Source organism: Diadema antillarum, unplaced genomic scaffold (genome assembly GCF_040938485.1).
Source record: "Diadema antillarum isolate AM-2024a unplaced genomic scaffold, OU_Dant_1.0 seq00000910_RagTag, whole genome shotgun sequence".
Lineage (NCBI taxonomy): Eukaryota > Metazoa > Echinodermata > Echinoidea > Diadematoida > Diadematidae > Diadema > Diadema antillarum.
In genome coordinates, this window is record NW_027271766.1 from 1,578,637 (window position 1) to 1,603,970 (window position 25,334).

At 38.4% G+C, this 25,334-nt stretch overlaps 2 protein-coding genes across 2 annotated transcripts in view; both read left to right on the forward strand.

The window, feature by feature from the left end:
• The first annotated feature begins 1,134 nt into the window (after nt 1-1,134).
• Nucleotides 1,135-4,244, forward strand: LOC139741235 (uncharacterized). Its single transcript, XM_071651830.1, has 4 exons — nt 1,135-1,250; nt 2,026-2,235; nt 3,302-3,404; nt 3,576-4,244. The coding sequence occupies exons 1-4, from the start codon at nt 1,172-1,174 to the stop codon at nt 3,814-3,816; spliced, it is 633 nt and encodes a 210-aa protein (XP_071507931.1). The 5' UTR covers nt 1,135-1,171; the 3' UTR covers nt 3,817-4,244.
• A 15,144-nt stretch (nt 4,245-19,388) lies between these two features.
• LOC139741236 (protein numb-like) overlaps nt 19,389-25,334 on the forward strand; it is a 95,495-nt gene continuing 89,549 nt past the window's right edge. Inside the window, exon 1 of the mRNA XM_071651834.1 lies at nt 19,389-19,883. The gene's annotated coding sequence lies outside the window, so the exon portion shown is untranslated. The remainder of the gene's footprint in view (nt 19,884-25,334) is intronic.

Sequence of the window (25,334 nt, forward strand, 5' to 3'; positions counted from 1 at the left end):
CAAGTAATATTTCCTCACAGGGTTAGTGGTGTCATCACACCAGGCTCATGATGTGTTTTTCTTGTAAGGAGTGACTTGTATGAAACAAATACAGCACGCAGAATATGGACTACAGGCATCTGTATCTTGCTAATGTCTGATACGTTTCAAGAAAAATTTGCTGACTGCTGTTTTTTCATGACTTAACTAAATGTAACAGGTGCAAAGGAGAAACGATAATAAGTTCTCGAGTGGTTGACACAGGGAAACATCATTATAATGAGCTACTTGGGACCACTGAAATATACCAGGTACTTGTTACGGCTGGTATCTTGTTATATCAGGGATAAGAACAAACGAGTATAAAGAAGAAATGGGACGTGCAAAATTATCTCGTTATTGAGGTATTTCGCTCTATCGCACATCATTAAACAGAGGTTCCACTGGTCAAAAAGCTGACAGAAAGAGAGAAGAGCATACTTGCGCTGTTTCTGAAAGTCATCTTTAAGATTAGGAGAACATGATACTCAATAGTGTAGCAGTGGTGGGATAGCAACATCTGAAGAGTTTTATTGCAAAATGAGCTAAGCGCCATTTTAAACATTTCAAAGTAAGTCCATTATCAGATAGAGCAAAATTAAACCTTTCCAGTAATACCTTACTTGTGACATAACAAGGAATATTCTAGAAGTTATGATTAGAAATATCCTGTATTTTCTATTATTTTCTTTGTTTTTTAAGGAGTTTTAAATACAAATATCTCAACTTAACAAGAATGGATTTAGCTCATTTTGCAATAAAACTCTTCATCTGAAACAGGATCATACATTCTCTATAATATATAAACATATATATATATATATATATATATATATATATATATATATATATATATATATATATATATATAATAGTGCTGGAATGCACAACATTTTAATGATTTTAGAAATGGTATCACTTGTTTTGTATGATTTCTGCAATGCTGACATCCATGGCATATACTAGCAACCTGTCGGGTGAAGAGTCCATCTCGCGATGCTCCTGCTGCGAGGAGCAGACCACCAGTGCCTTCATGCTCTCTGGCCCCACGCCGGGGAGGGAAAACCTCTGCCCAACATCTAACTACAGCCACACGGTGGAGCTGCGTCTCCTAGATGCCAAATTCTCCCAGTGGAGGGACTCTCCCGAAAAGATGGTGGCTGTCCGGGAGGTAGTCATCCAAGGCATCAGGGAGGAGTGCAGATGCAGCTTCAATTCCCTTTATATAGGAGGTAAGACTCGACACCCCACTTCCCTCTTTAGGGATTTTCAAACCCCAGTATGAATGTAAAATGCTGACCCCTTGTAAGAAACGGTGACACATTTGCTCCTGCGACAGTTGCTCCAGTATTCTTTTCTCCGGTATTCTTTTCTCCAAGGACTTATGGTTAGGGTTTTAGGTTTAGTTTGATGTGAGGATTAGGATTATGGTTAGGGTTATGTTTATGGCTAGAGTTTATGTTTGGCTTTAAATAGCTTGCAGATGTTTCATGGGAGCAATTGTCATAGGGGCATTGTCACTGAACGGAAAGAGACAGCAAGCACTGGATGCATCAATATCGTTCCCTTTTTACCTTTTTCTTCTTTGGTTTGGTCTTATTGCTGTATTGATTTGATTTATTAAACTGTTCACACCCATTCCAAAAAAGCAGAAAATGACACTGAAACAAAATAAATGCAATGAAGACACTAGTCTCCGTAAAAAAAAAAAGAAGAACAGTGTGGCATTCAAAGATTTTTTCTCTTTTTTAAGAAGACAATACAGCGCATCAGTAAACTTGTATTGTTATTACATGATGGCATACTCAAATCCCGTATTTTATTTTGCATCATGTGAAATTCAGTGTCACACATATATTTTAGATCATTACTGATCACCTTTATAAAGAAACAAATCTTCGAGAGGCAAAGTTTTTCAACTAACAAAGGGCATTTAGAATCCTAGGCTTCCGGAAGTTCTTCATAATTGCTGATTCTGTTATCTTTCATGTAATTGTTGCATCCAAGATGAGATGTTGAGGAATGGCAGTGTGATCTACGAAGTCACCATTATGGCCGTCAGCCCCTCCCAGTCCTCCCAGCTCCTAGATGCCTACACCAGCTTTGTCATGCACACCACCGAGGTGAAGGTCCTCGGGGAAACGTATCGCATCGACCACTGTGTTAAGAACTGTGAACCTGATATAAAGAGTCCACCGAAGAGACGTGCAATTCAGAGTGAGTCAGCTTCAAGTAGACTGTCTGAACCCGTAGTTTCTATTCTCTTCAGAAGACAAACATAAAATGTTATTTTAGGTTTTGGGAAATTCATTGAGTGGGGACCATAGTAGGGAAGGGTTTTTTGATGTTGTTTGTCTTTGTTTTGGGTTTTGTTTTTTTTTTTTGGTAGCTACATGTAAGTCTATGTAATTAATGTTAGCTCATGTTAAATTATAGAAATCAAATAAAGATTATTGATTCTTTTTTTTAAGTTATCACGTAATGCTGCAGTTTATATCTTTGAGACTAAAATGCCATGCAATGCTCTAGTGTTTGAAAACAAAGTGTCTTGAAAAGTGACCGCATGGCTTGTCCTTTGATATGTTAGTCCTTTATAACAGTGAGTCAAGGAAAAATGTTACCTGGTATGTTTTGACTGAGACTCAAATACTTTTCTAACTGAAGATTCATGCATGTTTTAATGCCAAGCTTTGGATGGATGTGTCTTTGTTCCAGTGATCACATGACTTTTTAGTTGGAAGTTTACATGTGTTACCAGTTAGTGACAATTCAATTTTTTTTCAGATCTTTTGCATAGTGATATAATGGAGGATGTACAAAATTGCTGCATTGTCTAGTGTATTCAAATTTGTGGATTTTCCTGGCCTTAGTGCCATTGAAATTGTGATTTGTTATGTATTGCACTTGCTTCATTCACTTTCATTTTCTGCCGCATATGTTTCGATTACATTAGCCATTGATAACCCTTGTGAAGCACCAATACATGAGATTTAGATACTGTAAAAGTGGAAATTTTGCAATGTGGAAATTTTCATGCAACCAGAAGCTAGCGCAAAAATAAAAGCATGCCAATATTTTTGCATGCTATATGCTTCAGTGGGTAATTCTTCTTATCCGGCCGAGCGCGAAAAATTACTCGCGTGAAAATATCCACTTTTAAAGTACTGTCATAATCTTGTGAGACTACCAGCATTTGCTGTAAGAATGTCCAGTCAGTGATGAGCTACCATATTCTGTTGTATATCCTATTTTGCTCTCTGTTTCTGCCATCTCACTGTAACAGGTGCAGCTGTGATCGTCGGAGTAACACTGACTGTGATCCTGGTCATCGTCACGGTAGCAGTGGCTTCATACTTCTGGAGGAAGAGGCGCTTTCCTGTCTCAAGGTAAGAGCTGAAGGTGAAACTTTCAAGAAAGATTCATTTTCTGAAGGAATCAGCTTAGAGTCATAGTAAGAGTGATCATAATAACAGCAGACGTGTGATGTTTTACTTCTTTTTATTACTATAAGTGTGTTCTCATGTGTTGGTTTTCTTTTTGTGTTTATTACTTTCCAGGAGCTCTTTTACGTGGTTCAGGAAAATTGACAAGATGGAGGGTGAATTCTGCGTCAACAGTGACTGCCAGCTAGATGACCTTGACATCCTCTCAGAGGTGACCAATGAGGACGAGTTCTTGAACCCCGTCTACGGCCTCTCGCCCCCGCTTCATGGCCCATCGTACAGCCGGGATGATGGAGATCAAAATGCACCAATCAGCGTAGACCTGGAGGTAGATACCAGCATTAGCCATGCATGAACGAACACAGCAATGATTAGATGCGTAATAGTTCTTGCCAGTGTGCAGTGTCTTTGATCTTTGCGATTTTTGCAGGAGATGATCTTTCATGATGTGTGCCTGTTGTTTTTTTTTTCAAACAACTCCATAAAAAGATGAATTTTTCTTGTATATACTAAAACAATACATTTGTTCCTAATGTGTGTTGTCACAAATTTAGCCAATATAGAGTTTTTTTAGATGTAATTTGAAGAAACTTGCATCGACATGAAAATACTGTATTCTTGCCATATATCAAGCAATAATTATCGTCTTCTAGGGATTCTTTTTTAATGGTGTAAATACTTAATATACTTCTCCATGTCAAAATCAATGAAATGTCAGTGAAAAATGATGTGTGATACAGGCATTGTGCTTGTTGAGTTCCATTGGCAGTTCTTTGTATACACTGCTGCTTTCAGTATTGATATCATGTTCATATCACATATTATACCTTCAATATCAGACCCTCAGAAGCTCTTAACTAGATAATGAAGCATGGTAAAACACTCTGTGATATTAAGCTGTAAAATACATTCCTTTCAAGCTGTAGTTAACATTATTGTATATGTTTCATTTATTGTTTTAAGGTGTGCTGTCTGCTAACACACCTGTTGCCACCATTTTATGTGTGTTTGATGTGTCATTTTTATGACAAAGTAATGTTTTCAGAGATTTAAGTTCTATATTGATAGGCAGTATATGTCTGCATGTAAAGACCTTGTGCACACTTTTACGCATCCAGTTATGATTTGTACATTCCTCCTTCAGACATTGTATGCTTGGACATAGAGAATATATACCGGTATATGTACTTTTATCATGGAATTTTGTGTCACTTTTGTGGAATGATCCTGAAACAAAATAGATAAAAGGGCTTTCATGTTTACTATCACACAATTTTCTTTAGAAGTCAGTCTGTACAGAAATGAAAAAAAAAAGTCACATTTGTGGAAACACATGTGTTTAGAAGGCTTATTAGTTTGAGATGGAAGTACTGGCATTTAGAGAAAGATGTCAATCGATTTAAGTCGAGAGACTGATTTTAATGTCTTGTAAGCTGAATGTTCTCTGTAAGACTAAATAGTACACCATATATTCTGTTGGTTTATGACTCAGAGGTCATTTATAAATGGCTTGTACGAACCAGGTACTCCAAATATTAAAGGCACTTGTTTAAAGATAGAAGAAAAAAAAGATACAGTACTGAATAATCATGAATCTTGCCAGTTCAAAAGATGTTTTGCCATTCAGTCTCCTGAAATGCTGTAAACTTTGTTGGATCTAGTTGGATCTATTGGTACTGGAAGATGTGCTTTGACTTTGGCAATATTCAACTTACATGATGCAATGCAATTTGCGGATCTTTATCATATGTCTATTGTCTGACAATTTATTTAGGCCTAGGCAGTAAATGTATATGATGCAGAGATAAAAATATTCATACAGCTAGCTGATTCTGTCTGTATTGTTTTGTTTTAATTCAGAGCTTTTGAATATGCTGAATTTATTTGAACTGAGTTGGTTTTCAGGTCAGGTCCACCACATGATATGAAAATCATGGCTAATTTTCTACCATTGGGTTGATTCTGCTTTAAATGTTACGTATGGTGTTTATTTCTTTTGTATCAAAAGCAAATCCTGGCCTATGTCATGACTAGTAACCAAAGATGCAAAATGAACAGAAAAGAACTTTGGATGTTCAAGTGTATCATGTCAAGAATGTCTTTGTGTTCTCAGAGCATCATATTGTTCAGATGTTGTGTACCATTTCCTAGTATATAGCGTAGGGGCATTGAAGTCGATCTTGTTTTCTGCTGTATTCAGTGTGGAGTAATTAATGCATTCCACAATATGTTGGTGTGATTGCCATCTTGTTGAGTTAGTTTCAGTACTTGTGTCAATAATTGCCTTCCCATACCTTTAATGCTTTGTGTGCTTTGAGCGCTTATATTGGCACAGAAAACCCCCATAGAGTTATACTCACTGTCCAAAGTCCCTGGCACGAAAAAGTTAACTTTCTTTGAGTTTGCTACTCTGACGTGAGTGTGTCAACCAGTGAACATGTTATACTACTTATTATGTTCTATTACAAGGAAAGAGAGATGCTAAATGGTTCAAAAAGTATTGAATATGCAGTCTTCTGTTATCTGAATATGAATCCTAAGCCAGGTTCACACGTACAAAATAGCGGGATGACGATCGCGATCCACATCCCAAGTTTTTTTGCGAGCGTCCACATGTACCAAATTATCCCGCTAACTGCCGATAGAGATAACAGCAAAGCCTGCAAACTGGGTCACACAGCGCCCTTCTCTATCACTACCTGCGCGCACTTACCTTTGTCCATTGTCTTTTACGCGTCAGTTGTGTGGTTCGCGCGCTGTTGTTGTTGTGCTCCAAAGAGGTGAAGGAGCTCTTCGCAGAGGCCTCGCTGTTGTGATGTGCGCATTGCATGATGGGATATAAAAACTTGAGATTCTAATCCAACCGTTCACATGTACCAGCGCGGGGCCAATTATCCTGCTAATTGACGAACCAGCGCAAGATTTCTTGGGATTAGCATCGCGATGCTTATCCCGCTAATTTTCGGGTCTTTTCTGTCCACACGTGCAAAAAACTCGGGATGACGATCGCGATGCAAATCTCGAGATTTGTATCCCGCTAATTGGTGTACGTGTGAACCCGGCTCTAAACTGCAGTGCAAAGACTGTGGGACAAAGATGAGATTATGAAATTGATGGTGGAATTTTACTCTATTGATTCATGTGTCTTGCTATCTGAATCATAGAATAATTACACATGTGGTTGTCAATTGCAAACACTGACATAATTTTAACTGTAGTGAATGGCCGTGATTGTTTTTCAATACCCTCAGTGGGAAACCATCAAGAGATTACTGTATACGCTATATATTTCGCGGGGGTTTTATTTTCGCGAATTTCGCGAGTCGGGAGCTATTCGCGAAATTAACAACACGCAAAAATATTAAAGGACAAGTTCACCTTCATAAACATAAGGATTGAGAGAATGTAGCAATATTAGTAGAACACATCATTGAAAGTTTGAGGAAAATCAGACAATCCGTTCAAAAGTTATGAATTTTTGAAGTTTTTGTGCAGTACCCGCTGGATGAGAAGACTACTGCAGTGTATGAATAACTTAGATGTCACATGCGTACAACAATATAAGGAAAATATAAAGAGAATTTCACAAAATTCCATCTTTTGAAAAAAGTACACATTTCCCTGACTCGTTACCGATAAATGTTATGGGTAATATTATTCCCCCTGCCTTTAGAAAGAGCCAAGTCAATTGCTCTTTTATCATGCGAAAAAAGTGAAAATATGTTGAATTTTCTTTTATATTTTCTTTATACTGTTGTACGCATATGACTCACAAGCTGTAGTAGTCTCCTCATCCAGCGGTTCCAACACAAAAATTTAAAAAATTCATAACTTTTGCATCGATTGTCCAATTTTCCTCAAACTTTCACTGATGTGTTCTACTAATATTGTTGCATTTTCTCAATCCTTATGTTTATGAAGGTGAACTTGTCCTTTAACTTCCAAAATGAATCCCTTGCCTTGATGATACGAACATTTCAGTACTAGTATACCATGTCACGGCTTACCGAACAGACCATACTGGCTAAGCTTGTTTACGTACGTCCACGTCTACTTACGAATACTGTAGAGAGCCAATCCATTATCGCAAGGGGACCACTCGTCAGAAATCTAGCGCGATGGACTTAACCACTTCAAAAATGTTGAATTCTAACTTACTAGTTCGCAGAGTTTGGTAAGTTTTTTTCATGCAGTGTATAACTAGTATCATTCTTATTTGCTAGTAAGTTGAAAATTCACACTTTCTTTGCCACTTCATATTTTCTCTGGTCCCCCAATCGCGAATTTAACCACTCGCGAAAATGTGTGACAGCGGCAATTCGCGAAAATTTATGTACGCGAAAATTATAGCGTATACAGTACTTAATTTGGTTAACGAACCAGTAATGTTGTAATAGACTTTCTAACAAAATATCCAGAGACTCCTTTCAAAAAATGTAGTGCTAAAAGGTTACATCATGTAAATTAGTTTTTAAGTGATGCATTGCCAAGTGCATTTTTTTTTAAATGATGAATGGGATCAATATTTATATCTCTGTGTATATGACTGTAAATGTTATTAACCTGTTGAGGACGGTTTGATTTTGCTACAACACACATTTCCCATAGATGCTTGCCCGAGTATACTCGGGACTCGTCCTCAACGGGTTAAACTGTCTGGTGCCAACATCGACAAATTTGATAGCTGTTGTGTGCTACAGTAAAAGAGTTCAGTTTATTGTTGATATAAAGAATTTGAGGTTTGTCTCTTCAAATCAACAGCAGCATTTGATTACTGAGGTGTAGAGGCTGTCTTTTTCAGTGCATGGCATTGTTGAAGTATCTAGACATGGAAAGCATAGCCCTTTTCCATTGTAAATATGTAATGTATTAGACAAACTATATTTTATACATTTGTATACTCTATTCCCAGTGAGACTTTTTTTCATTCTCCCATATGTATTCAAGTCAGAATGTGATGGTTGACCACTGACCGTTAATCATTCAAGTGAGAAGAAGTGTGAAAATACATGTTTTAATGTAATAAACTTCTAATATGTATTGTTCCCTTGTGTTCTTACTTGTTTGTGTATATGCAATGTAAATGTGATGTTGTTTTCAAGTACGTGTACTTACGTCTTACAGAGTGGATAGTCATATGGAGAAACAGTACCAAAAGCAACAAAAGAGAACACATGAATTACCAATGATGAAAACATTGTATGGTACAGTGCACTCCCCTTGAAACGAACACAGCTATAATGAAATCTGGTTACAACAAAGTAAAAATTCAGGCCGCAAACATTATCCACTTTATGTATTTTTATGGTTTATTTGTTCAGTTTATAGGCGAAATTTTGATATAACGAAAGGAAAACTGCTGGTCCCAAGGACTTCATTGTAACGGGAGTCCCACTGTATAAACATTTTCTGTTCTCTGATATAATATGTGTGTGTATATATGTATATATTATATATATATTATAATACATATATATCGTTTTGCACATGGCAGAATGTTAACCCTGTGCAGACTCCCACAGCCTAGCGACAATCTGTCGTGTCGCACCGACGATATATATAATATTATATATATAGTATATAATATATATATATATATTATATACATTACATTTCAATTTAAAAAGTTGAATACAAAAACAGATCCTTTTTTTTTCTACATTTTTTTTTCAACTTAGGCCATCAGCAAGTAGAGAATGATTAAATATTTTCAATGATACTCATCACAATAAATATTTTTGTTATATTAAAGTGATTATTGAAATCATCACTTACATTATTATTATTTTCCTTGTTTTATACAACATCTCTATCAAATATCTCAAGAAGATAAAAATAGATATGTCAGTTTTGCATTTAAACTCTTCATATACTGTATACACTGTACATACATACATAATCAACAACATACAGTCAACAGGGTCGGCCGCTACGTTTTTATCAGGGAAAGGAGCCCAGTTTATGGGAACAAGGATGTTGATTTATTTTGAGGATGGGTGGTGGGAGACATTTTGGATGACAGCTAATTGTGTCCCAAAATCGGCTGACAAGCAACAAAAAACAAAAACAAAACAAAGCAAAGCAAAGCAACAACAAAAAAAGGTCTTCACACGTTTGGATGCAATTTCCCTACCAAAGTCGGGCTGACAAGCTTCACAGCTTTGATGCCACTCCTCTAACAACATCGGCTGCTGATAAGCAAAGGTAAACAACAAAAAAGCCAAACCTATATTTTGTGAAAGGGAAAAAAAGTGAGGGGCCTAAGTGATAAAACCCTATATGAATTATGAAAAAAATTCCCCCCTCCCCCCTTTGCGCCAGCCCTGTAGAGGATTCACCAGCGTCAACCAACATCTATTAGTTCGTGATGTTTTTTAGATCACCACCCCACCACACACCCCACACCCCCCGATTTGTTTTAGTATTTTTGCTACAGACAAAGTGCATGACGGCCCGACGCCTCGGGGTGTGAGATCTGTGGTCCGGGGATCGGATCAATGCTGCGAGCCATCAAGTTTCTGCAACTCGAAAGTTCTGGGATGGACGCCCTCTCTTGGCATGTGACATTTCAACATCTGGGCCTGACGATGATTATCCAGCTTGCAGACTGCATACCGGAGGTGGGTGAATCTAAAGCGAGTCACATCTTTATCTACGTGCCTTCCATCGCTCTCGATTTATACCGATAGCCAATACCGAAACCGCTCTCGAAAGCGATGACTGCATAAAAATCTTATATCGTATATGATCTTTATATCCGTACAGAATATATTACTAGAACAACGTTCAGTAGTTATCACTATGGTGTTTATCATGAGAAGTAATGCACTTTGGCATTTTCCGTATTTCAGGAAAGCAGTTTATCATTCTTAACCGATAGACAATTAGTTATATAACTATCATCATTGATGTTTTGTATGATATAAGGTAGCTAGTAAACAAACACACAAACTTGACACAACATCGCATAAAACACCCTCATTTTATGAAAGTAACTACGTGAAAAGCGTCACATAATAATTTAGGTGGCCTTTTTGAAAGAGTATACCGAATTTTGCAATAATGTAGACCCCTAGGCCTAAGTTGCAGCAATAATTAAGTTGCCACTGTATGCCCCTATCTATCGAAACCAACTTGAAAGGATGTGGAACTGGCACTTAAGTTGTTGCTATGGCAACTGTGCGTAGCCTATAGTGCAACATAATGGAGATAGTGCAAACATTCTTTCTCTATGAAAAAGTCTCACCCGATACAAACTTTACGTAACATAACTATTATTATCATGTATTGTATATCAGCGGTACGATTACGCTTAGAAATATTGTGTATAATAAATGAAAAGGCCGGTCCTGGTGCGTATACTTAGTCTGAACTTTCAAGGTAGCACATTTGTGTTGCTCTACTCTTCTCAACCTTTTTCAACCCGAGATCCACTTTGGCTCATTATATTCTTAGGCTATTACACCTGTATATAAATATAAATATAAATAAAAAAATATATATATATATACATATATATATATATATATATATATATATATATATATGGGTCTAGGACTTGTCCCCCGGAGGACTACTCCCCCGGAGGATGTCTCCCCCGGAGGACGACTCCCCCGGAGGACGACTCCCCCGGGGGACAACTGCCCCGGGGGACAACTCCCCCGGAGGACAACTCCCCCGGGGGACAACTCCCCCGGAGGACAACTCCCCCGGGGGACCACTCCCCCGGAGGACCACTCCCCCGGGGACCACTCCCCCGGGGACCACTCCCCCGGAGGACCACTCCCCCGGAGGACCACTCCCCCGGAGGACCACTCCCCCGGAGAACCACTGCCCCGGGGACGTCTCCTGGGGGTCAATCCCATACTGAACAGAGATTTTTTTTTTGTGTGTGTGTGTGTGTGTCCTAGAAATTAGAATTAAATTCATCTGTGTAAAAACAATATTCTTTTTAAATAAAATTTAAATTAAAGTTGGCGTTACCTAAGACACGTCCATCTTTATAACAAAGTTTTTGAAATCTCAGCAAAAAGTTTTTACTATTGTACACGCTACGTGTAATGTCGAAAAAAGTAGAAACGCAGGTCCATTTTATCACTGAAAATTGGTCAAGAGATAAACACATTGACGGATACACGCTTTTGAGGGGAGATTTCATTCCTTAGCATGTACCTGTTATTCTTCATTATTTTATAATATTTTAAGAAGTCCATTCTTTGATGATTTTCTTTTTCTTTTTGCAATTCATGATTATGATAAGGAATATGTTAAATGAAAGAAAGATATCATTCAGAGGGGTGAAGGCTCAAGTTTTTGAGTTTCTTCAGTTTGTCTCCCTCTACAAAGGAATATGTTGTTAGAAATACCCTTTTAATGGGGTTATGATTTTTATCTTAGATTCTTATGATAGTTACTATCCTATATGTCACTGTCAGTAATTTCATCGTGCAATTTTCGTTTGTTATGTTGACTGTGAATTTATCTGAACATCATTACAATTCTTAATGTCGGAGAAATAATTGACAGAAAAAAATATGAATATTCTGTTCCTGAAAAGACTTGAACGTGTAAAAAGGTAATATCTTCCAACCGGCATTAGGCACTATAATGCAGAAGCAGTATTAGCACTGGTTGCACAATTACCATGCATCCTGAATGCACCAGCCACATACCGGTATCTGCATGACACACGTATAACATAACCCTTGCTGTACTATTGTTGGTAGAAAACACCAGATTGATAGCTAGAACTTGTTATTAAGAGTATGGTAGTCAATACTACTTGAAAAAATACAGAAAAAAATGCAAAAAATGGCAGTTGGGGTAGGGGTAAAAGGCAAGGAAATTTTATGCCTAAATATGGGCAAAAGGTTAGTATCATGTGGAAGATTAGGTTTTACACTAAAATTATCATTATAATCCATTTCCTTGACCCCCAAAACATGGGGTTAGACACCAAAACCATCACAATTGATCAAAAAATAGCCGAGTTATAACCAGAAATGTCTTTTTAAAGCCGAAACGGCGACCAGCTTTTCGGCCGGGGCACCCTGGATTTCGCATTTTTCGTTCTTTTTTTTCAAAAATGGTGTCAGTAGGCACAAAGTCATCAAACTAAGGTGTGATGAGCATGTTCTGAAAATGTCATCCTCTTTAGCCCATCTCTAAGAGATATCAAGGGATGACGACTGTAATATTTAGCCTGTTATTTAGAGAGTTCCTTAGTTGTTTCTTTAATCAGTCAGAATAAGCACACGATCTTGGCAGTAATTTGTTGTATTACAATCATGACGAGTTTGAACAATAAATGCTTTAGCGATATCGATTGCATCGGATGCCCAAGGGAAGAAACGGAAACTGGTCAAAAAGTATATGTGCACATTTTGTTAACACGCAGGTGATATGTTGATATGTTTTTATTCTCCTAGGTCTTGGGTGCAAGTAAGGAAGTTTGCTGAGGTAGTACATCTACCTTCGGGGTTTCTCGAGAGGGGTAACTATAGAGCATAGCAACAGCATCATCTCTGTGGGGATTGGTTGGTGCTGCATAGCTAGGCACTAGTCTCTGCGTTCAAACTGTACTAATTTCAAACATTTGGCATCTCCCTTTTTTTAGAAAAGTAAAGTTTCTCTTTTTCACACAGATTTTTTCATTTATCAACTACCACTGAAACTTAATTAATAAGCCATTGTCTTTTTAGGATTATCATGGCAATTATTTGATACGTTGTTCACACAATATACTTGTCCTATTTGAGTAATAATGGAAATACGTCTTGTATGGGCGTGTTTGACTTGCCATATCTTATATCTTACATTCAACTTTACTACATGTGTAATCATAGCAACACATCTTATAAACACAAACATTACTGATACTTGTAAAGTGAGTAACACTTCACTTCAATATTGAGATATCACGGCTTTGTATGACACATTACAACGCACTCTTATAACGACGTAAGTTCAATCTCGCTCTTCACACTTGGAGGAATACTTGTGATTGTTTTGTAAACTGTACTTTTGTTCACTTTTAGAAATGTGTTATTTTTGTCTTTGAAGAAACGTTAATCATTGTTTCTCTTATAATAATCGACAAAGCTGTTACTTTTGATAAGTTAGATGAAACACTTTTATTGCACTCAAAATGTAACCAACTCTACTCTCCAGATGAATAGTTTAACATCTAAACATTTTGTCACAATCCCGTGATCATTGTCAATTCATTTCCCGTCAAATTCCGGTATCTATCCTATAAAATAGATAAGTTTTTACACTGGTCCATATTTTTGACCTGATCTTGTGATACGATATTATGTTGAGTCATCTAGCTTTGTTGCATTAAGGATTGTTTTCCGCTGTACCTCTTCTGATGTCAATTCTGTTTTGACAGGAGCATTTTTCCTTCACATTCCACTATGCAACTTCTTGGAAACTTTGTCTTTGAAACAGCAACGCTTTTCGCTTCGATCAAAGTAATTTTACTGCACTTTTGTTTCTTGGTCAGCTTTGTTTGCACATTCTTTATTACTTTTGGTTTCAGCAGCTGACTAGCTGTTGGCAGGGTGGTCCTTGTCCTCCTCTGCATCAACAATTGTGCAGGACTAGCATCTAGCCCATCGATCGGTGTGTTCCGATAGTCAAGAAATGCCAAACCTGGATCTGTTCCATCTCTCATTGCATTTTTCATTAGACATTGCGATTTGTACTGTCTTTTCAACTTTCCCATTGCTATGTAGAAAGTGATGAAGACGTGACATGCTTGAATTGGTACTGACAAGCAAACTCTTTGAACTGGTCACTTGTAAACTGTGTACCATTATCTGATACCACAATCTCCGGTATACCATTACGTGCAAAAGCGTTGTTTGCATACTAACTTCAATTACTCTTGCGCTAGACATTTTTTTTTTGTTTTTGTTTTCCATGTTCAAACGTTATCAAATAAAACTGTGCGAAACAAAACTTAATTTTCAATTAATTGAAACTCGAATCATCCCATCTTTGTGGTTGAGAGATTTGTGTTGGTCGTGCGGGTGTGCTTTCCCAGGGCTGTTGGAAGATATTACCTTTTTACACGTTCAAGTCTTTTCAGGCACAGAATATTCATATTTTTTCTGTCAATTATTTCTCCGACATTAAGAATTGTAATGATGTTCAGATAAATTCACAGTCAACATAACAAACGAAAATTGCACAATAAAGTATTACTGACAGTGACATATAGGATAGTAACTATTATAAGAATCTAAGATGAAAATCATAACCCCATTAAAAGGGTATTTCTAACAACATATTCCTTTGTAGAGGGAGACAAACTGAAGAAACTCAAAAATTTGAGCCTTCACCCCTCTGAATAATATCTTTCTTTCATTTAACATATTCCTTATCATAATCATGAATTGCAAAAAGAAAAGGAAAATCATCAAAGAATGGACTTCTTAAAATATTATAAAATAATGAAGAATAACAGGTACATGCTAAGGAATGAACTCTCCCCTCAAAAGCGTGTTTCCGTCAATGTGTTTATCTCTTGACCAACTTTCAGTGATAAAATGGACCTGCGTTTCTACTTTTTTCGACATTACATGTAGCGTGTACAAAAGTAAAAACTTTGTGCTGAGATTTAAAAAACTTTGTTATAAAGATGGACGTGTCTTAGGTAACGTTAACTTTAATTTAAATTCTGTATAAAAAGAATACTGTTTTTACACAGATGAATTCAATTTTAATTTCTAGGACACGAATAAGAAACATCTCTGTTCAGTTATGGGATTGTCCCCCAGGAGACGTCCCCGGGGCAGTTGTCAGGTGGGAGTTGTCCTCCGGGGGAGTTGTCCTCCGGGGGAGTTGTCCCCCGGGGGAGTTGTCCCCCGTGGGAGTTGTCCCCCGGGAGAGTTGTCCCCCGGGGGAGTTGCCCCCCGGGGGAGTGGTCCTCCGGGGGAGTGGTCCTCCGGGGGAGTGGTCCCTCGGGGGAGTTGTCCCCCGGGGGAGTTGTCCCCCGGGGGAGTTGTCCCACGGGGGAGTTGTCCCCCGGGGGAGTAGTCCCCCGGGGGAGTTGTCCCCCGGGGGAGACGTCCTCCGGGGGAGTAGTCCTCCGGGGGAGACGTCCTCCGGGGGAGTGGTCCTCCGGGGGAGCTGTCAGGTGGGAGTAGTCCCCGGGGGACTAGTCCTCCGGGGGAGTTGTCCTGATACGATATATATATATAGATATATATGTATATATATAAACCTTTCAAAAAAGTTTGGAAATCTGACTTCAGTTGTAAATTTCTCCAGTTTGTAAGCACTATACAATACATGCTTGATATTAATGGAAAGAGTACTAAATTTTCTTTAAAATGATATCCTACTCATTATGATTATATTATCAAGTAAAGAACTGTACTCAAAAGTGTCTGATAAGGTCTGCATTGAAAAGTTGTAAAACGAACAAGAACTGTCTTATGAATGAGAATGGTCGTGAAGAGTACATAAAGAACATGTTCTTTTGTGTTATGTCTTTTGTTCTCAACTGGTCAGCCATGAATGCAAATTTCAATAGACATCTTAACTTCACATTCAAGTTTTCAGTGGTGGCATGCCAGGCAATTTTGATAGCTCATCAAGTTTTATGGTTGTACATCATGCCACTTGTAAGCAATGTTCAAAAGCCCCGCGCCATAGGGCAAATTTAAGCTGAGATGCTTCAAAAAGATGACAACGCAAAACCACATGGAGCGAGACATGTGCGCAACTTTCTCGAGAGAGAGAGAGAGGGCATCATCAGAAATGGACTGGCCTGCATGTAGCCCCGACCTCAACCCCATAGAACATTTTTGGGATCAACTTGGTCGAGCTGTGGGGAAGAGGGTCACAAATGCAACGACATAGGCAGGACTCCGTCAGATACTGGTTGACGCCAATCAGCAGCATGAGGACACGGTGCCAAGCGGTTGTGCAAGCACTTGGGTCGTCCACCAGATGCTGAGCCCCGATCATGTTCATTGACAATATAAAGACAAAGTAAATATAAAGCTAACACAAAATAACGACAAAATGAAGACAAAATAAAGATGAAATTCCAATAAAATCAAGACTATGCCATTTCACCTCTTTATGTCTTTGTTGCGGTTAATGTGGCGAGGTTCTGTGAGATGAAATGGTTTGAGTCATGATCGTTTGTGTGTGTGTGTGTGTGTGTGTGTGTGTGTGTGTGTTTATCTCTTTGGTTGAACGCATACATGTTTCACCCCATAAAAGTGCTGATGTTACAGTAAATGAACACCAAAGAAAAAATGGGGAACTCACTCATCACGAGGAAACTGCATTACGGACGTCAAAAATTGGGCCATTTTGCAGCTTTTCAATTCTGACTTTACCTCATATTTGTAAGCACTGCACCTCCATATATACGATAATCATAACAAGTGTGGTATCATTTTAAAGAAAATTAAACAATCTTTCTGTGGTACTAAGCACAAATGAGTCATAAGGAAAGATGAGAAATGATTGATCAAACTCAGATTTCCAAACTTTTTTTGAAGGGTTTATATATATATACTTTTTTTTCAAGGCTAAGTCGGTTATTTTTATTTTTGGCCGACATCGCGGCCCTCAGACTGATTGAGAAGAGCTGCTATATATATCAAACTGCCACCGCCCCTCCATAATAAGCTGTATGAATGTCCGTTTCCTTCTATCTGATGTAATTTCTGTCTGACAACATCATAATGCATGCAGAATGAGTTGATCTGGTGGTTAGAAAATGGTTTTGTTTGTTTGTTTCTTTCTTTCTTTCTTTCTTTCTTTGTCGTTTTTTTTTTTTATCTGAGAGGATGGCTTGATAGCCCATATTCAACTGCAATAGCTGGTCTTCCATCACATTAGGGGGTCCATGCAGTTGGCACCACTTCATCCTCACCGGGTTATACACCCTGCTCATCGGGATTAATGAATGAAGCGGATCTTTATAACGTGCATGAGTTGTGCAATGACTCTCTCACACGTCGGACCGCCATTTTATGTCTTATCCGAGGGATAGAGTGTTTTGCATCTTTCTATATTACACACATCGCACTATTGCTCAGTTAGACTCGGGAATCGAACCCGGGTCCAAAATTGGATCTGGACTCTAGAGGCAGACGCGCTATATACCGACTGAGCCAAATCACCGCGTCTTTGAATGCCCCCACACTAATGTCTTTTAGCTCTTATAAATAATAAAAAACAACCAGCCAAACAAACAAACAAAACACACTCACACACACTCAAAACAAAACTAAACAAAACAATAGGCCTAAACCAAAACAATAAAAGAAAAAAGTAAAGAAACAAAGAAGTAAAGAAAAGTTAAGAAAACACAAATATGAAAACATTTCGCCGCCCCAAGCATGGAATGCATTTTCTCCCCTCCGCCATTGCGATTCCGCTTTCTTTTATTCTTGTTTTCGAAGAAAGAACATACTTACTGCATGGGATTATCAAACTTAATAGCATAACTACGTTATAATCTTGACAATTGGAAATTTAGACAGGGCAAACACTATAATAAACATATACATGTCAAAACCTGCTTATGTTGAAGCCTTGAATACCCTTACATATTAATGATAATTTATTCCTTCTTGACTTTTGGTCCCAAGACAGATGATCATTATTAAACTCCAATTCACTACTTATCATCACCATTGTTATTGTTTAAAAAAAAAATCTCTATATGATGTGCAAGAGTTATCAGAACATCCTTGAAGCATTGTCTTAGTAAAAAGTTCTACAGGGGCGGATCCAGGAATTCTGTAAAGGGGGGGGGGGGGGCGTGACTAATATTTCTGGTGCCACTTCCGGGTTTCATTTCATTTTTTTCTTTTTATTTCTTTTGTTTTTAACAAAAATTAAAGGGGGGGGGGAGCTTGCGCCGGTTGCGCCCCCCTCTGGATCCGCCACTGTTCTATGCAATTTGACTCCACAATACAAGGCTTGAAGATACATGCACGTGGTGACGAGCATATTATCATTCAAGACAATACAATGCAAGATAAAAAAATCGAACTGATTTTCATGGAATGCCTAAGTCATTGTTTTGTGAGCGAAAGATGGAGCGAGAGCTATAAATCAAACAGAATTTTACCGGCAATGTTCGAGGGTCAAGGGTCAGTGAAAATGCTTTGACGGGAAGAATATCTGGGCAGAACTCTTTTGGAGAATCATGGCTTTGTGATCCCCCGACCCCCAGCCCCCCTTTTTTTAAGGCAAAAAAAAAAAAACAAAAAACAACAACAACACGTGTGTGCGTTGGGTCGGGTTCAGCCCTCTAGTGCCACTCCCCCCCCCCCCCCCCCAAGGTCCGCTTCCCCAGTTTATGAATACCATGGAACGAAACATGACAAGACACGTTTTTATGTCAATAGAAGATAAATGATCTGGTTTGGACTTCGAGCCATTTTTCCCCTGGCATCCGCTTGTCTGATAGACATCACCAAGGCGAAGGAAATGATAGCCTGATTTTGTCGAGACAAACGGCCGTACTGATCACTCAGGTTTCTTTTATGGTTACATAGCTAGAATGAAAGAATAATGCCAACTAAACATGAATCAGTGCATGCCATGGTCCCGTGCAAATAGAGGTTGTTTGGATTGAAGTCAATGCAAATGGCTCGCCAGGTAGGAGCACAGAAGGCAATTCGAGGGTTGTTCTGTCATCATAATTAATCAGTGATGAGTCATGACAGACACTACATTCTCCCTATAATGCTCCAGAAAACGGGAAACACCCAGCTATTACACCTCTACGCACTATCAACAGCTGAAAGTTTACACCCCCGCGCGGCGCGGTATCCATTCCCTCCCTGGCATGAAACCGGTGGTATCATCAGCAGACAGGTAGTGTGCACCCTAAAACGTCATCTCGTAATCTCCCTTGTCCTAACCTCTAGTGTAATGCGACAAACAACCGAAGGTGAAATGATGTTGATAGCGTCCTGTTTTCTCTAACTGTCCGTGAAGTGTGTTTCATCACTGGGTGTAGACTTTCTCGCATCATCTATCATTTTAGCCTGCATTTTGAAAGGCCTACATGCAATATTGCATGAAGTGGTGGAGTTGTCTGTGCATCCATGGATGATCGCCAGCTGTGATAGCGAAGACGCCGCGCCACCACACATATCTCATCGCACGACCTTCCCGCAATCCTAGGCATTGCTATACATCTACTGTGTTGCTGTGTGTATGCCATCTTCTCAACACACATGTGATAAGATCAAGAGGGAACGTCAGTGGCACAGAGCGAACGACATCGATGCGGTCGCCCTTGCATGATGATCAAATTCGTGGGTGCATTTTTCATATCAGCGTAAGATAACGCGAGTACGATTAGGTGGGGCACGCTAAACTGAGATCGAGAGACTGCTGCAGAAACAGGGTGGATTAACCACTGAAGCGTGGGTGAGTATCGGAAAATGTGTGATCCCACAAGTTATCTTTGACCCAGAACTGGTAGAATTACACTGTAGAAGTTCAAGTACTCTAGAGTCTAGTAGTAGATCTTGCGTCTTTCTTGCGATCTGATCAGTGACAGTGACAGTGTCTATTTACAAATACCATGCCCATGGCATAAAATTGAAAGGGCAGAACGCAGATATATGAATGATGTCACAGTCATGTCGGGATCAGACTATTGTTCTAGTTCTAATAGTTAGTAGTTGTAGTAGTAGAGTTAATATTTTCGCGTGTTTTTAGATTTGTGAAGAGTACCTGACTCGCGAAATTCACAAAAATGAAACAGTAGGCCTCGGGGCGGCTCCGCAGTTAGCCTAGGGTCTACTTATAATTGATTAGGTACTTCCACCAACCAGTGGCAGTGTAGCTGGATGAATGGACTTGAAAAGTATGGACTGTATGGTATGGTCAGTAGCATTGTCATTGAATCTGATAAAGTTACCATTCAAAATTGACAGTAAAATTATGAAAGACTTGTATAATAAGTGAGTGATGATTTTTTTTTCTTTTTTCACCAAGATGTAATTGTAAGTTGTGTTGGGGGGGGGGGGGGGGGAGGAATGTTACAGGGGGCTTGCATTTTTCCCCCTTACACTGTAAATGCAAGGAAAGAGTGCAAGGATAATTCTGCAGAAAAATAATCGTCATTACTACATTAGGTATTAGGTAGGCAATAGCATCGGACTGGTTGAACAATCAATATGAGACCAGAATTTCATTGTGAACCTGGGGACAAGGAACAATGACAGCAGAGAAGATGCCCTTGGGATAGAGAAAAGTAGGAATGTGCCATACAATTGCGTTTGTATCATGTGAGCTAGAAAAATAGAGAGTTGTATTGGGATGTGTGATTCACACGCAGCACCTCGACGTGCATGATGAAACATACTTGGGGAAACGGTCAGAAAGATTATGAAATGAAGACCTGTTCTGCTATCTGAAGAATTTGTGGTAGGGCCTAGATCCTTAATCACATACTTTTCTAATAATATCTACAACATGTATAATTACCCTTTCAGGATCATTCTGGTTTCAGATCGTAAAAACGTGTGCAATGTAATGTACCTAGCCCGCTGCCAGTTTTGATGGTGATCTCTTTGTGTGCGTGTGATACTGTATATTCCCAAGATGTTTTTGTACTTGTAGAACTCTAGCGATATCATTAAAACTTCAACTTGTGACAGAGCAATCCTCAGCACATTATGTGTTGTCAGACTATCATTTAGCTTGGTGACCATGCCACCTCTCACTGACGCTTGCCACTTCCACCATCGCCTGGGATAGTAGTTCCAAGGAGCTGCTGAAAGAGATTACGTACTTCAAGGTTCAAGGTTCAAGGTCCCAGAAATATGGAACCAAGTGGTAATTTTTCAGCATTAAAAGCAAAATTCAATAGAGCGTTAATAGTTGCAGGTACAATGTATTAAGAAATTGTATAGAGCCCAAGGTTGAAGTGATATAGCATGTTTCTGTGTTATAAAGGTGCACTTAAATTTCTGATGGGAGGGGTGGTGCAGCTATTGTTTTGTGGCATTCCCCTCCTACTAAATTCTGTAGCCTAGAATTTATTTTTATTTGCTAAGAGAGGGATGAGGGAGTGATAAAAATTTCATTGTATGGAATCATCTGAGCATCGTGGAATAACCAACTAGGTGATTTTACTTGACTTTACCTACAAGCGTACTAATGCTGACTAACTGTTTTCATAGAAGCATATTATGTAGGTCCGTGATAGAAGCAAGCATTTTCCAGATTTTAGAAGTCGGCTCTGCAAAACCATTAACACAAAGTAAACTCTATTCTAGGTCTATCACACAGTATGTGAAGCATGAAGTATTTCATATTTCAGATTTAAAGATACATACACGTATTGTACCAACAAATTTGAGGCAGCAGCTGTTATTTGAAAGATGTACTGGTATAGTTAAATCTTTTACAATGTAATTTGCTACAATATGTCACAGGGTACTGACATATGTCACAGGGTACCGTATGTGTGTAAGGACTATTTATAATTTTCATTGCATGATACCAGTGCAACATTAGCATTACAGACTACTTTCTATATCAGTAGAAGGCAATTTAAGTATTCAAATTAATAAAACTATAAATCTGATTTGTTAGCTTGGGTTGGAATTTGCATTACACTGCTCTGAAACTGAAAAGCTATCTTAAAAAAAGAAAATCAAGGGAATTGATGGGGCTATAATCTTCAAAGGAACATATTGCGTGATAATGAGCCATCTTCAAGTAAATGCTGCTAATGAATTTGTAATGAAGAGACGTGATGCCCTGCTGATGAACATTATCAGTGAAGGCTAGGAACTGTGAAGCAGTCATGTATCCTGATGATTCTTTAGTATTACTAGATCCACTGCACACAGTGGAACAAAGAGACAAAGTGCATTCAAAAGATATTACCCACTATACACAAATGCACTCCATACCATTTCTAAAAAAAGAAGAAGAATGATCTATAGTTAGCCTTATCTGTCATACTTTCATATTTTATTTTTCATATTAATCTTTCATATCTGTACATGTTGATAGGTCAGCGATTCCTTTAAAAGTACCAAAGCAAGAAAAGCAAAGATTAAGAGAATCTGATTGCAAAATATGGCCTCAGAAACAGAGAATGAGGAAAAAAAAACACCCACTCTGAAATCCATAGAGATACACTTGTATGTTGGTTTTGGAGTTCACCGAACCTCTTCTTTGAATAAGTCTCCCTCTAGATCTTCTGTTCCCAAGTCTTAGCCCATTGAGGACAAGTCGCAAGTATACAAGGGTTTGTGCTCTGGCAAATGTCTATGTGAAATGCTTGTTGTAGCAAAATCAGTCTGTCCTCAATAGGTTAAAGATCCCCCTAATAAGTAGTGCTTCCATGCTATAAAGGAGATACAAGGACAGCTGTTATGTGAATTTGCATAGAAGTGAAGGTTTATTCTGGTACCAATTCACCATGATTTAATTGCACAGCTGATAGTTTTCAGTCTGTAACATATCATGCAGTCACACCCTTGCTTTTAGGTACATGTAGCAGCTAGAAATCTGTGAGCTGATTGTGACAACATAGCAGGTTCCTACTTGCAATGACTTGACTAAAAAGCTTTCAACACATTGAGTAAACAGTGAGATATACATGTTGTATCAAAGGTTATCTACCAGTACACTGTATGTAATCATAAATATCAAATCAAGGAGTGAGAGAAAAGATACATTCCATAGACTTTGTCCAGCGATTTTCATTTTTATAGAATGCTTTGTATTGTGTTCTAAGTAAAGGAAATTGTATTGCGGTGAGGCAAACATGACATCTTAATGAAGGAAGTTGTTGAGCTTCATGGAAGAGCTGAACAGAAAAGAAAAACCACCCAGTGGAATGATGTAAAGAGACAACGTCACGTTTTCCTTGCATAATATGCAATGTGAAACCATTGCATCAAGGCTCGCAGGTGATATTCTTGAGAGAATCTCCTTGTTTCATGTTTGGCTGACATTCTTGTTTACAAGAGTTTTGTTGTCTAGACAATGGGATAGGATATTTCAAGTTTGAATAAAAAACCTTGGAGGATGTGTGATACATCCATGTTTCTTTCTGTTTTTGCCTTCAAACATTCAGACAATTTGTAATGGACTCTGAAATGAGACTCCTTTTTTTGTAATGCTATGTCGCCCTCTCTTGATACATTTTTTTTTTTTTTTTTTTTTTTTTTTCAGGCACAGAAACCTCCAACATGACAAAGATACTAATGATCTGTTTTCAGGTCATATCTCTGTGCATCTAATAACTGTATACTTGCAGGAAATCATGTCTCACTCCCGTGCATGAAGATTAATCTGTTCAATCAAAATCATTTAGTGAGATGCTAGTAGCAGGATCAATGCAATCCCTCACAGCTGCCTTCTCTGGCTGCTGTGTGACCTTGGTTGAATCATGGGAAAAGAATGTGGTGACGTACGCCAGTCAGTGCACTCTGCTCCCATGAAATAAAACCCTCACAAAGTTGTACAGCACGGCGAGTACAGTATTGATCTTTCTATGGGTTGCTCCTCCCTTCCCGTCAACCAGTGCTTATGAGCATGTTCTGGTATCATATCATGTTTGTATAGATCGCATACCCACTGGACTGGTAGGGTAGCCCTTTGAGGGGTTGGTGCAGTACAGTCATGGCATTATTCACAGACCAAATATGCCCTGTGTTATCTGTTGAGTGCCAAGAGAGTCACAAATGAGTGGGCGTTTCCTCCGAAAAAAGCAAAAACAAAAACCTAAAAGAATGGAGATTTAGTGATTTCAGGGAAATGCTGGGGATTTTTTTTTTTTTACTTCTTAATAACTTATAGATGCATGCATATATAGCACTTGTGCTTAGCAGCTTTCAAGGTTCAGTGATCAGCCTTTAGCTTAATTTTACTTTCACATCTTTTTTGTCATTTTGTTTTTGTTTTTGTTTTTTGCATTACTATGGATGTTGGTATTAATGAGGAATTCAGTGTTCTTTAAGTACCAGAGAACACATTCATACATAAAAAATGCTCTCACATTTCTATGCTCATAGCCAATGTACACAATCATTCGATGAGATGCATAGATTCCATACAATGGTATGAGTATCTAGTAAGAATAAACAAAGATGCGACATTGACAATGTCTAATATCTGTATGTTTTCTTTCAATTTAACATTTCCTCCTTTTAGATTACAAATGCATTTCTAAGCTGCATAACATGAGAACAACCAGCAATGCATGGAATGATTAAAATGTCAGTGAAAAAAAATCTAAAGGGACTGTACAGTACTGGTTGAGGTAGGGATTCATGTTTTGAACATTCCTAAGTGAGATAATGAAAAGCCTCTTATGAAATATGAAAGAGCATGTAATTCTAAGAAGGATTCAACATTTATTTGATGAAAATTGGTTTTCAAATGGCTGAGATATCCAAAAAAGTGCTAATAATAAAAGGCAACATGCCACAACTTTATTAGGATATCTTTGTTTCACCTTGTTTTTGGATATCTCAGCCATTTCAAAACCGATTTTCATCGAATAAACTTTTGATACCCCTTAAACTGCATGCTCTTTGACATTGCTGGTTGAGAAGACGACAACAGTTCATTACATCATTGCAGGACAATGATAAAGAAAATACAAAGAGAATTCAACCAAATTTACTTTTTTTAATGAAAAAGTATACATTCCTTGAACTTGTTAGCTCACCTGAGCCAAAGGCTCAAGTGAGCTATTGCGATCGCCCTTCGTCCGGCGTCCGTCGTGCGTCGTGCGTCGTCCGTCGTCCGTCGTCCGTCGTCCGTAAACTTTTTACATTTTCATCTTCTTCTTGAAAACCCCAAGACCGATTTTCATCAAACTTGGCAGGTAGCATCCTTAGGGGG